Below are 13822 nucleotides of genomic sequence, written 5' to 3' on the forward strand. Positions count from 1 at the left end.
CTGCAGACTCAGTTGTCCTTCACACTCAGCAGATGGGGGCATTATCTTTTTTGGCAGGTGTGGCTAGAGGGGCCGCCTTAGTATCTGTGTGGAAAAGTCACACTATGCCTCTCCTACACCAATATCTACAGAGACTTTCTAATATGGTTCATCCAGAGTCCTAGAAGCAATCACAAATGGACAGCCAAAGCGTACACCTGAATGACCTTGTCACAGACACAAAAACCCTGGTCAGAGGCAATTAAAATGCTTATTAGACTGCAAGTCCTCTTCCTGCATTTGTTTCTGACGTTCATCTTTCCGAAAGACTTAAGAATCCTTGTAAGGTACAGGGATGGACAGAAACATTTTGGTGGGTGGATGGTGGTGTGCTGAATTATTACTAACCCACACTAAGTTATAGCACCTAAAGTGTGCCCCACTTTTGAACCGAAATATCACATGCTTTTAACTCCTTTTCAGCCTCATTATTATTGAATGTTAAAAAAATAGTTCATGGTTATAATAGGCACAGCAGCAACCGATATAACAGGAACTGACCATGTAATGCAGACATTGCAGAAAAGATTCATTTAATCATTCATGTCTCAAATATTTATTTAGCACATATGATGTACCAGTGTGTTTGGACTACAGGAAAAAAGAACACATAGCCTCTGACTTTAAGACTGTCTCAGACTAATTGGGTTGACAGAAAAGTCAAGATAATTACAAGACCCTTTGCCATCAGGATTATCCTAACTGGGAAGAATAAATGCATATTTTTCCCTCCGAGTAGTCTCTTAGCCCAGCGATTTTCAACCAGTGTACCGCAAGAATTTTTAAAACATGCAATACCTGAATATTGAGTCAGGGTCACTGACCTCTTTTCCCCTAGATTGTCAAATAAAAAAATGACAACAACCAACAGAGCAATAGCCATCTGGTGTGAATGCCCTGTCTCGAACCATAAATATATGTCATAAAATAGAGTTGCATCTTAGTGGTCATGTCGCCTAATAAAGTTGCGTCTGATTGATAATTCTTGGTACCAGCAATCTTTATGTAGGCACCTGATTTTTAAAAAAGTCACTTTGGAGCAAAAAGTGTAGGTATTTACTATTACTATTATTATTTTTTGGTAAATCAATAAAAATTATACCTATTTTTTTGGTCAGACCAGCAAAAAAAACCAACATATTTTTTTTGGTGTGCTGCAGAATTTTATTAATTAGTCTATGCATACCATGAGATGAAAATGGTTAAAAATTGCTGCTTGAGCTGTTAAATCTATTCGTAATCATCCTAGTTGTTTTTCTTCTTTTCCTTTTCTTTGTTACTTTCTTTTTTTTAATACCTTCCTGTTGAGATCATAAGTCTAATTTTAGTTCCCAGTCATTCTTTAATACAAAAACCAGCCTAGGCAGTCTATGTTGGAGGTTTTTGCTCTCCCGTGATATGTCATACTTAATTAACTGTCATCTTCACTATTAATATTAACTGAGATATTAATTTGATGAATTTTAATTTCTCTTAATCATAGCATCATTTTGATCCTTCATTGGATACCTCTTTAGAATGATACACAGTGCAGAGGAGAAATATGAATAGTATATTAAGTTGTCTTTAAGAAAACTCTTTAGTAAATTGCATGTTTTCTCGGTAAGAATATCTATTTCTTGAACAGTTGTAGGCACCCTGATTTCTTTGTTAGCAAATGGATGTTTTCTCTTGATCACCTCCTGACTCTACTTTACACTTTTGAATGAAAATACTTTCAAATTTAAGAAATACTTCTCTCATATAAATTTAGGCCTGGCTGGTGTAGCTCAGTTGGTTAGGCGTCCTCCCATGCACTAGTTTGATTCCCAGTCAGGGCACATGTCTGGATTGCAGGCTCAATGTCCAGTAGGGGGCACGCAGGAGGAAGCCAATGGATGTTTCTCTTTCACATTGATGTCTCTCTCTCCCCTTCTCCCTTCCTCTCTCTCTAAAATCAATAAAAACATAAAGAGGTATATGCAAATTAGCCGGGACACCATAACAGTCACGACCACTCAGGAGGAGGCTGTGCACACAGGTGGGCGGGAAGGGACTGATGCGCAGTGAAGCAAGCCATGGATGGTGCAGGCCCGCAGAGAGCAGGGAGCAGGGCCTGCCCACAGAGAACAAGGTCTGCCTGCCAGCCGCTGTGGCGAAGAGCAGGTCCTCCTGTAGAGAACAGGGCCTGCCAGCCAGGGCACACCGGCAGTCCCACCTCTGCGCATGAGCTGCAGAGGAAACACCTTTTCTTACCACTCATTGGCTAAGCTCCTGGTACGCCACTCTTAGTGTTCTTGGTAACTTGTGTAATAAGAATCCAAGAAGGTGATCTAGGGTTTTTCCACCACACTCTTGGAGGAAAAAAATGAAGGTCTGCTGCTGGAGGGGCTAAGAAATGTCATATCCTGCCCTAGCCGGTTTGGCTCAGTGGATAGAGCCTCGGCCTGTCAACCGCAGGGTCCGGGTTTGATTCTGGTCAAGGGCATGTACCTCGGTTGCAGGCTCCTCCCTGGCCGGGGCTCAGGTCAGGGCTCATGCAGGAGGCAACCAATCAAAGTGTCCCTCTCACATTGATGTTTCTCTTCGTTTTTCCCTCTCTCTTCCACGCTCTCTAAAAATCAATGGAAAAATATCCTCAGGTGAGGATAAAAAAAAAGAAAGAAAGAAAGCAATGTCATATGCTATAAAAGAGACATCTTGAAAATGCCTAAAGAAAATTGTCATTTTTTCGTGGTGAAGGGACTGGAGTCTGTGTTGATGAAAACACCTTGGTGGCTGCGGCGGATGGCAGTGGCAGCAGCAGTGGGGTGATGGGGGTGGCACCTTCCCCTGGTCAGTCCAGTTGCCTCTTTCAGAGGGAGGGCAGACTGGAGGCCAGTAGGACATCCCCTGAGGGCTCCCGGATTGGAAAGGGTGCAGATCGGACTGAGGGTCCCCTCCCCCACCGCCCGAATTTTGTGCACTGGGCCTCTAGTATTTAAATATATATGTATATACACAACTTTGAAGGTTTGGTCTGTTCCTTCAGCAGCAGTCTGTGGAGAGCTGATACCCAGGAAGAAAGAACTAAGTCTGAGGGCAGCTGAACTATCTAAAGAAGTCTGATCTATTTGCAGACTTTTTCTCCTCATTCATTCATTTTTTTCTATAATTCCTTTTGTCCTCCCCCCACCTTCTCCTGAATCCCTCCTGTACACTCTCACTCCTATGTACTGATGAAGGTGTCTTTTGACTGTCTTCCCCAACCCCTCATGTCTTTGAGACATGCCTGGTACGGAGAGTCAACTTCATGCATTTTAAAGATGAGTCCCATCACTCAAGTCTGGTTACCTGGATACTGGAGCCCTGGGAACAGACTCACTCCCAGCTCCCTGGTTCTGATGTATGCAAGTGATGCTGGATAAGGACTATTCTCAAAATCTTCAGCTCCCCCATGAAAGGGAGGTCAGGAGCTCTCCTTCCTTCCCCAGACCACAGGTCCCAGAAAGGAGCATTTTGAGCCCAGAAGGCCCGGAGCTCAAGGAAGACAAGGACAAATACAGTCACATGGGCAGCTGGAACCTGAGCTCACTCACCTCCAGGTACACCACCCAGGGCATCACCAAGGTGGCCACCAGCAAGTCTGCCACAGCCAGGCTCACTACCAGGTAGTTGGTGGTGGTCTGCAGGGCCCGTTCCCTCAGCACAGCCACACACACCAGACCATTGCCAAAGACAATGGCAAGGATGAGCGAACAGTAGGACAGGGCATAGTAGGCATGTGGGCGAGCCTGGTTGTCCCCCGTGAAGTTGTCTGTCCCGCAGGTGGAGTTGATGTAACCACTCAGCTGACTCAGTGGCGCCATAGCCCAGAGGGAGAGCAGTGACCCCAATGGTATCCTGGGAGGAGACAGAAAACAATGTTGGCAAAATCAGACTTTTTGGAGCTGGGCTGCTTGCATACATAATCTGATTATTGTTTCAACAAATGTTTATTGAGCACTTTCTATATGACAAGCACTGTTCTAAGCACTGGAAATACAGAAATGAGCAAAAGGATAAAATACCTGCCCTCTTGCCCTGGCTGGGTGGCTCAGCTTGTTGGAAGTGTTGTCTCATACACCAAAATGTTGTGGGTTTGATACCCAGTCAGGGCACATATCTAGATTGTAGGTTTGATCCCCCAGTGGGGGCATGTATAGGAGGCAACTGATTGATGTTTCTCCCTCACATGTCTCTCTATCTTTCGCTCCCTCTCTTCCTCTCTCTCTAAAAATCAATAAAAACAAACAAATCAATAAAAACATATCCTCAGGTTAGGATTAAAAAAAAATTCCTGCCATCTTGAAGCTTCCATTCAGGAGGAAAAGTCTAATAAACAGGATAAATAAAAGATGTAGTGTGTATTTTGGAGAACAGTAAATCAGGGAAGGGGGTAAGAAGAGAGAGGAGTGTGTGTGAGTAGGGTATCTGAGGGCAATTTCTAATCAGTGTAATCAAGTCCTCACAGAGGAGGCGACCATTGAGTCAAGACCTGGGTACCCAAGGAAGCCGACTGTGCAGGGTTCTGGGGGAAGAGTTGTCCAAGCAGAAGGAGCAGCAGGTAAAAAGACAAGATGCTGGCATATGGGAGGGACAGCAGGGAGGCCAGTGTGGCTGAAGCAAGTGAGGCAGGGGCATTTGGAAGGGCATGAGGTTGAGAGGTTGTGCAGGGCTGAGAAAGTTGGGGAGCTGGTGCAGAATTAGAATCCCAGCCCTACCACTTCCTCACTCTGTTACTCTACCTCTCTGAGCTTCATGTTCCTCCTCTAAAGTGGGGGACATGATGGAACCCATCCCATAGGGTTTTTGTGAGGATTAAAGGAGCTATTTTATATGTAAGACATTGAAAACCAAATCTGACATGTAGAAAGCGGTATAGGTGTTAGCTCTTTTTCTTTTACTGGTCTGTTTCTCTTAGCTTCCCACCCCCTGTCCTTGTTTCCTCCCTCCCATCCTCTATTGCTCCCATTTGCCATTTCCTCTGCCTCCCTCTGTCTCCCTCAACTTCCTTCAATCTCCCAGTCTCTCTCTGGTATCTCACACAGGACTTAGGAGGGCTGGGAGAGAAAACCTCAAGAGTAGTGGAGTCTAGAGGCTCCATGTGTGGAATTTCATTTGAAACCTAATTTTAAAGATTGGTTACCAATTAGAGGAGTGTTTAAGCCCTATGAAGTCCCCCCCCCCCCCAGCCCTAATCCACCACGAATCCCACATCCATGGGCCAGTGACTCATGCACCACCCCCATTCACCCTCTGACCTAGTCCAATGCTCTCATTCTTCAAACAGGGAAATTGAGACCCATAGAGATGAATGACATGTCTTAAGTGACAGTTTATTAGTGGTAGAACTAGCACACAGGCCTTTTAATTCTCCCAATGCTGTCCTTGGCATCTGAAAGCTGTAACAACTGTCATGTTACTATCCCACTGGGAAAAGCCAGTCCTCAAACTGTGGGGACTTTGGACTTAGAGTGGGAAAGGCATCAGAGCCCATCAGCTGCTCTCTTGACACCAGCCTGTTGGGGCCCCCTGGGCAAGTAGAGCCAAGGTTGTGTGTCTGTGGGGATCAACAGTCACCATGTCCTGAAGAAAGCTATGGGAAAGCCTGTGTGCCGAGAGTAGCAGAGCATTACAACCACGTGCTGGGGGAAGGCTGCAGCCTATAGCACGGCCCTGAGACCTGGGCAAGAGGGGTTCTGGCCCCAGGCTTTGTGCTTTAGAGGCCCCTACTCTGGACCCCATCTGGTCACATCCTCCCCACCGGGTGAGACCACACCTTCCCATAATCACCAAGGAGCAGGTCCACCAAGAGCCCACACTCCCCTTTTATTTTTTAAATATATTTTTCTTGATTTCATAGAGGAAGGAAAGGGAGAGAGAGATAGAAACATCAATGATGAGAGAGAATCATTGGTCAACTGCCTCTTGCATGCCCCACACTGGGAAGCCTGAAACCTGGACCAGGAGTCAAATCATGACCTCCTGGTTCATAGTTTGATGCTCAACCACGGAGCCACACTGGCCGGTTCCACACTCCCCTGTTAGAACATGCTCTGCGTACTAAGATCACAGAATTCTCAGCCCAAACTGCGTGGAGCCTGTTTCTAGGCCTGCACCGGTATTTTCTGGATCTGTCGCCCTGAGCATAGATGGTGCCATGTATATGTGGGGGCCCTGGGTCCATGTGGTAGCTCTTTGGGAGCTCAGATGAATAGTTTGGTTGTAGCCTGAAGTGGGGAGAGAAGAGGACAGAGTCCCTGGGACAGGATGGGTGAGGGGGACAGCTTTTCTTGCCCTCTCACATTTTGTATGGAACTCTTAAGGGCCCAGGAATGCTAAATTCAAACTCGTTCTTTCAGATTAGAAAGCCATATTTGTCAAGGCAGAAGGATGAAACATTTTATTCAATGGTTTGTTGGTTATGGCTAAAATATTAGACATGGAGCATATGGGCCTCCATGGGAACTTCTGTTCCAGACCCTGGAGAGGTAGAGGCTGGCGGATACCACTCCTGATATCCGCAGCTCTGCTTTTATTAGGAGATTGGCCTAATCATGGCTGTCATTTCCTACCTCATATTTCAGTCTGGAATGTGTAAGTGTTAAAATGAATAAATGATTATAAGGGGAGGCTGACTTGGATCAAATTCAGAGACTTGTTCAATGTAATTGTTCTTTATTTTGGCACACTGTTTGCACTTGATATATTTTAAAGCATAATAATAATTTTTGATAATAATTATAATTTCCTCATTATTTGGAGAAGGGCAGCTGTTATCCTGGAGATAGCACTGCTGCCGCCAAGAGCTTTTGGAAAAATACAATGCTTTCTGATTGTTAAGGATATTTTCACCTTTGAGGCAGGCTAGGGCCCAGAAAGTCTTTCCGTCTGCAGTGGGGCCACCTTGGAAAGCAGTGGCCAGAAATCACTCTTTCCTGGGGTCTGCGGTTGGCTAATGTCTTTGCCTCTTCTCACTTGTCAGGTAAGAGGGACGAGGAAACCTGGGGCTATTTGTTACCACCTTGCTGGACATTTTACTCCGCCGAGGTTTGACAGCTAATTAAAAATAGTACAGCTGAATGTCAATGACTAATTATGCGAAGGGAAACCTTCAACTCTGAAAATCAATTCTGAGCCTGATGTTGGAACCACAACTGCAAAGATTTCGGATTTATTTATTTATTTTGCATTGTACTGTCTCCGGTCTTTGATTCTTTATAGCAGCAGGTTGTCCACCAGCTCCTGATGAGTTGCGGGTGTGGGAGATGAAAGCAGAAAATGAGTGAGATGCTAGATGACTCCCCATTTCTCAGCTAATTGTTTCAACTTCCTCTCTCCTTAGATTTTTTTTTTTTAAACCAGCATAGCTTATATAACACAGAGCTTGGCTGGGCTTTCTCCTTTCTTTCTCCCTCTGATAGATATGCTAACAGATAGTAAACTGGTCTCAGGTAGGAGAAGCAAAGAGCCTAGAGAATTCATTCACTTAATAATCAATCTCTAAGTAATTCCTAATGATAGCCTGGTTTCCTCATCAGCGAAATGAGAATAATCATATCCACTCCACAGGGTTATTATGATAATCAAATAAAATGATAGATGCAAAGGCTTGTAACTATTGAGTTTGTTGAGAGGGATTGGCCTGAGCATCTGTCCTAGAATGATTGGCGGCTTTCCTGACATCTACCCACTGGATGACAGGAGCACTCCCCTTCCCCTAAATTGTGACACCCAAAAATGTCTCCGGACATTCTCAATTGTTCCTTCTGGGGTAAAATTGCTCTCCCCATTGAGAATCATGGTTCTGGCATAATGTCTGGCACATAGCATTTGAAATATTGCAGCTGTTATTGTTAAAGGAAAAGTGGGACTAAGTAAAGGGGTCATCAAATAAAGTACAATTGCATAGTATCTAATGGACTTGGAAATTAGGAGATTACTGATGACCTCAGCAAAGAGTGTGAGCAGTGAAGAGTGGATGGGAGGTGAGAAAGTGGAGAAGGCAAGGACTAGAAGATTACTGCTGGTTTTACTCTTTTGGATTCATTATATATATAACACCACTTACAAATTTTAATAAGCCTTTGAATTTCTTACAAAGTATTGACTAACCTTGGCCTTTATAGTTTATTTTAGCATCTTTTAGAGTGAGAGCATAATCTTTAAAAAGCAGAGGGACAGACAGTGGTCACGCCCGCATCAGCTCTGCTATATGTCCTGCTTTGCTGATATTCAATACCTCAGTTCTGAGCTACAGTCTGCCTGAGACACTTGTGGGGTGCCTCTTGGCACCTGGTTCCATACCAGGCTCCTGTTGAATTTGTTAGGAAGATACTTATTAAGATGTTCAGGATTATAATATTTTTTCTTTCCTTAAGGCTATTGAGTTAAAAAACCCAAACCAAACACCTTTAGTTCTCAACCTCCTCCTGAAGACAATAGTCACTGCCACTTATGGCTGCTACTGTGTGCCAAACATTAGTACTTTCCACATATTATCTCATTTTAATGTGTATAGCCTCCCTGAAGATAGATATTGATATCTTCCTTTTATAGATTAAAACACTGAGAGCTAGAGGTTCAGTAACTTTTTCAAGATTACACAATGTGTGGAGGGCTACGTTGAGCCCAGCTTTGATCTCTGGTTTCTTTAAATCTAAAACTCATGACTTATTTAATGTCTATGCTGGAAGTGAAATTGATGTGGCAGTCATTTCCAGGTAGAAATGGTTTTCCTAAACCTGGAACAAAGCACCTAGATGGCAGGTTCCATGGCCAAATCACTTGTATCATGGATTTCTTTGCTGTCTCTAATCTTTTACTCAGTTACATTCTTAAAAATTTTAATTTATTTATTAGTTTTATAAGAGAGAGAGATAGATAGATAGATAGAGAGAGAGAGAGAGAGAGAATGGACATAAGACACTGGGGGGTAGGGGAGGCCGGGGAATTGTCAAGGGGGGGAAAGGAGACAGACATATGTAATACTCTTTGTAATACTTTAAGCAATAAAAAAAATAAAAAATAAAGAGAGAGAGAGAGAGAGAGAGAGAGAGAAACAATCAATTTGTTGTTCTACCCACTTATGCATTCATTGGTTGATTCTTGTATGTGCCATGACCAGGGATCGAACCCTCAACCTTGGTGCATCTGGGTGATGCTCCAACAAACTGAGCTACCAGCCAGGGTCTCAGTTACATTCTGACCTCTAGTCTCCAGAGATATTTTTGGTTCTGGGCTTCAATGTGGACTTGCCATATTGCCTTAAAAGTTAATAATTATAGCTAATATTTATAAGCATTATCATATTTAAACCTCACAACAACCTCATAAAGGAAGTAGGTGCTTTACTATCCCCAATTTTACAGATGGAGAAAGTAACAGAAAGGTTAAGTATCTTCCTGCAGTTGTACATCAGTAAATGATGGAGCTGATTCAACCTAAAAGCTGTCTGCTTCCAGAGTTTATGTTCTTCACTACCCACTGTTGGGGTGAGAGAGACAATGAAATGGGGACTAATTTTAAAACCTCCCCCTTTAAGAGTCTCTTGTGCACATCACCTGACCCAGCTCAGTGAAGTCAATGCAGGTGCACACTGCACATAGCAACAGTGGGAGTTACATTGTCATTATTACTAAATGTAGTCTTTAGCATTTGTATGGCATTTTATTCTTGAAAATTACAGCCTAGTTTATTTTCCTAATGAATATTCACAAGTGTATTGAAATACATAGCATATTTACATATGTGAGCACATTTACATTATTGGCAAATGTACAGAGAAAAACCATAGCTGGTTACTGAGATCTCAGAGCTAAGGTAATATGCTTTCCCCCTAATTAAACCTGCTCAGGAAAGCAAAGAGCATCCTCACTTTTCATCACAACCATTAAGGACTGAGCATCCTATCATTCTAATGAGAGATAAAATGGGGAAATCAATGTATCAGTCAATCAATGAGCAAATATTAATTGATGACAAACTTCAATGCATTAGAAATTGAATTTAATATTGAGTAAGATCTGTTAAGTATTTGCTCTAATTCATATTTCACCATAGCAGCGTTCTGTATAGATGCTTTAATATCAGATATTCATTTGGATACTGTCAGTATTTTCTCTGCTCAACATCCTCGCTCACTGTTAACCATGCAGACCCTTGAAAATGTTCAGCTATAAATAAACAAGTGTCTGAGTAAGACTCTCATATTGTATCTGCTTCTCCTTGGCTACAAGAGATCCAACCAATGCTATGTCAAGCAGCAATTCTTTACTTTTATCCAGGGATGGACATCCTACTGATCTTTTACTATTAGTAAACAAAGAACTTCACCTATAAAGTACAAACTGGTATGCAGAATACGTTTAAAATCCAAGTTCCACTTTGCTATTGCAGCACTATTATTTGTGCATACATTTTAATAGTGTTTGATTAAACTAAGTGCATGAACTGGAACAAATGCCTAATTGCAACAACTTCCATTGACCCAATAAGCTACAGTAAGTAATGAAAGTCCCACAATTAAACAACAACAATACCCTCAAAATTATATGCCGTCATTACAGAAAACATACACAATCATCATCTCAAGTACTGCATATCTCTGTTGGGAATAATTGAATTCTGACTTGGAAAGAGCCGTGCTTTAAATAGACCATTGAAAACAGTGCCTCTCCAAACCCTCAGTCCTGGATTACCAGGGTGCTGAATTGGGGGAGTTGAAAATAACAGACCCTTATAATTAAGTAACACTATTAAGAGGAATACAATCAACTTTTATACAAACCCCAGGAATAGTAACAGTTTTTTTTAAAATTTTCTATCTTTTAATTCTGCCTTGGTTTAGCTACTAGAACCCATGAGGATCTAATTTTTTTTTGGCGGGGGGGAAAGAGAACAGATTTCTACTGCCCCCCAAATGAGAAAAAAATACAATCAGTTTCCTCAGGATTTTAGATTTTTAAGAGAGAGTACAGAGTTTCAATGCATATTCTTAGAGAACCACAGAACCCCAAACTGATTAAATAACCTTCCAGAAAAACACTGCGTATTAAAGTAGGAACAAAAAGAAAAACTACTTACCCTGAAGATTTCTCTTGATTTCTGACGACTGTGAAGTTTAGGCACCTCAGCTCCTGTAGCCATTTACTGACAGCAGACATGCCCAAGCAAAGCAAACTTTGCCTTTCCCAAGACACAGAGACTGTGGACATGAACAGAAAGAAAATCACCCATTTTTGCCTCTAAGGTGACATCACTTGCGTGCTGCTTTTCCAGCTTCCCTAATAGACCTTACTGCATGTGTCATAGCTGCTTTTGAGTGCTTCCTTTTTCTGTGGAAGATTTGGGAGGGACCCTAAACTGACTGTTGCTTGGGGCAGCCCTCAGAGCCTCTGTCCTTGGTGCTGAAAGAGGGGTAGTAGGCAGATGAAGGGTCCTTTTCTACCTTGCTCTACTCTTCCTTCTATGCCTCTATCCACTCTGTGCTATGCTTTTCAGCACATGTGTGTTTTCCCCTCAGGGATATTCTTAATCCCACTTTCCCACTGTCTTTCCTTCTATGCTTTAATTTCTTCATCTTCTTTAGTTTAATTGCAGTTCCAGCTTTTGGTGGGTGTGAAGATGATTGGTTCAGCAGAAGGAACAGATCAACAAATTCATACCACAAGTGGTTAACAGAAATCAGTACCATTTAAAACACAACTGACAGAATAATTGAACTTGGAGGTGTAATCCTGTGTGGGAAAAGAAGGCTAAAGAAAATATAGTACAGTGGAAGAAAAACTGAGGCGTGGAATATAATGTGCTAGAGCTGAAATAAGCTTAATACTGTGAGAAATGTTAAATGTTCATTTACCAGCACTTTTTTTTTCATAGAACTTAACAAAAATATTTGCCAATTCATTCTTACTGCTCTTCTGGGGTATATGTGAATAATGTTTATTAACTCAACTTTGGAATTGGCTAAAGGGAGATGCAACTAAGGATGATGCTGATGAAAGTCTGTTTCTGAAGCAGCACTAGAACTTAGGCAGTCTTAACTCATGGTCAGTCACCTGTTCACATAACATTTACCATGGAACCTTAATTATTCCCTGTTCTCTTGTTTTGATTTCTTCTTCCTTCAGACAGAGTGTTAATTCTTTCACTGCTTTCTCTGACGACAGGGGATGTGCTTGGCAGCTGCAGTATAGACTGTCATGGGGAAGCCAGTCTCAGTGTGACTGTGATGGGGACCTCTGCTGGCTGAGAAAGAGGCAGCAGCAACGAGTTCTAAATGCTGTTACTAACAACCATCACTTATTGAGCATGTGCTATTAGCTAGTCATTTTAATGCATTCCCTCTTTTAATAGTTTCAGTAACCCTCAGGTAGGTACTGTTTTTACATCACTAGTTTATAGATAGGAAAATTAAGCTTAGGGGGGTTAAAATAAACTTTGAAGGTCACAGCTAGCCAAGATTTGAATCTAGACATCTTAATTCTGGGGCATGTTTTCTCTCTTTTTAAAAAATTCACACCAGAGGATATGTTTTCATTGATTTTAGAGATATAGAGAGAGAAACATCAATTGGTTGTCTCCTGTACATGCCCTGACTGTGAATTGAACCCACAACCTTTTGGTGCATGGGACAATGCTCCAACCAACCAAGCCACACGGCCAACAATAGAGCATGTTCTCTTAACTGCTATGCAATAATTCTTTAAAAGGTGGAAAATTTATACTTCCCAAGAGACTGACAACATATCATAGAGATAATTATAGTGACAAAAGTGATGATATCAATGATACAATATTTGTATGATGACATAATTTATAAAGCATTTTCTAATTAATGTTCTTGATTGCATCTTACATAAATCTTCAGGATGCTCAATTTTACAGGGGCTGTTATGGATTGAATTATATCCCTCCCCCACACTAATTATATATTGAAGCCTCAGCCTCAGAATGTGACTATATCTGGAGATAAGATCTTTAAAGAAGTGATTAAGTTAAAATGAAGACATTATGGTCTGCCCTCATCTAATCTGACTGGTGTCCTTAAGGGAGGAAAAAGGTACCAGGGAGACACTTGTGGGGACATAGCAAGAAGGGAACCATCTAGAAGCCAAGGAGAGAGGTCTCAGGAGAAATCAAATCTGCTGACATGTTGATCTTGAACTTCTAGACTCCAAAACGGTGAGAAAATTAATTTATGTTGTTTAACCCACCCAATCTGTGGTACTTTGTTTTGTCAGCCATAGCAAACTAATAGAGGCTTAGAGAGTTTAGGTGCCATATTGAAGGTTGCTCATTATTTATAAGACATAAATGCATTGTTAGCTATATTGAACATGTCCTAAGACTGGAAGGTGAGTGGTGAATGAAGTGGTCCTTTCTTTCAGATGAAGTTTAGGTGAAGATCAACGTTTTTTACTTTTAATCTGGCATATTTTATTTGTACAACACTGAAGAAGTTTCATTCTTTTAAGTAAATGGAACTCTTATTCATGATTGCCACTGAAGATGTTGAGATTTCCTTCTGGGAAGAACTCCAAGATGCAGAACAGACATGCTTGGGCAGAAATCAAGAAAAATACAGATTCTTTTCCTTATCTTCCTTTCAGGAACCCATATCAATGGCATGGCTGGAACATTCTCATGTCATAGACAACAGTGCTTCTTCAGGGAAGGCATTATTTTTTGAACCTGAAGTGGAAGGTTTAAAGGCACAGTTAAGAGGTATTGGGTGTCTGATTCATAGGCATGCTCAGTGGTTTTGTTTGAAAGGGAATTG

The 13822-nt window shown here is 41.9% G+C and overlaps 1 protein-coding gene across 2 annotated transcripts in view; it reads right to left on the minus strand.

The window, feature by feature from the left end:
* Window positions 1-11516, minus strand: part of DRD3 (dopamine receptor D3) — a 38589-nt gene extending 27073 nt beyond the window's left edge. For both annotated transcript variants that reach the window (XM_023760655.1, XM_023760654.1), the window contains exons 1-2: window positions 11125-11516; window positions 3597-3900 (exon numbers count right to left, since the gene is read on the minus strand). In XM_023760655.1, the coding sequence (XP_023616423.1) occupies window positions 3597-3900; window positions 11125-11255 (435 nt within the window). In that variant the 5' untranslated portion in view covers window positions 11256-11516. The remainder of the gene's footprint in view (window positions 1-3596; window positions 3901-11124) is intronic.
* Between the last annotated feature and the right edge of the window lie 2306 nt (window positions 11517-13822).

Source organism: Myotis lucifugus, unplaced genomic scaffold (genome assembly GCF_000147115.1).
Source record: "Myotis lucifugus unplaced genomic scaffold, Myoluc2.0 scaffold_188, whole genome shotgun sequence".
In the NCBI taxonomy this organism is placed as follows: domain Eukaryota; kingdom Metazoa; phylum Chordata; class Mammalia; order Chiroptera; family Vespertilionidae; genus Myotis; species Myotis lucifugus.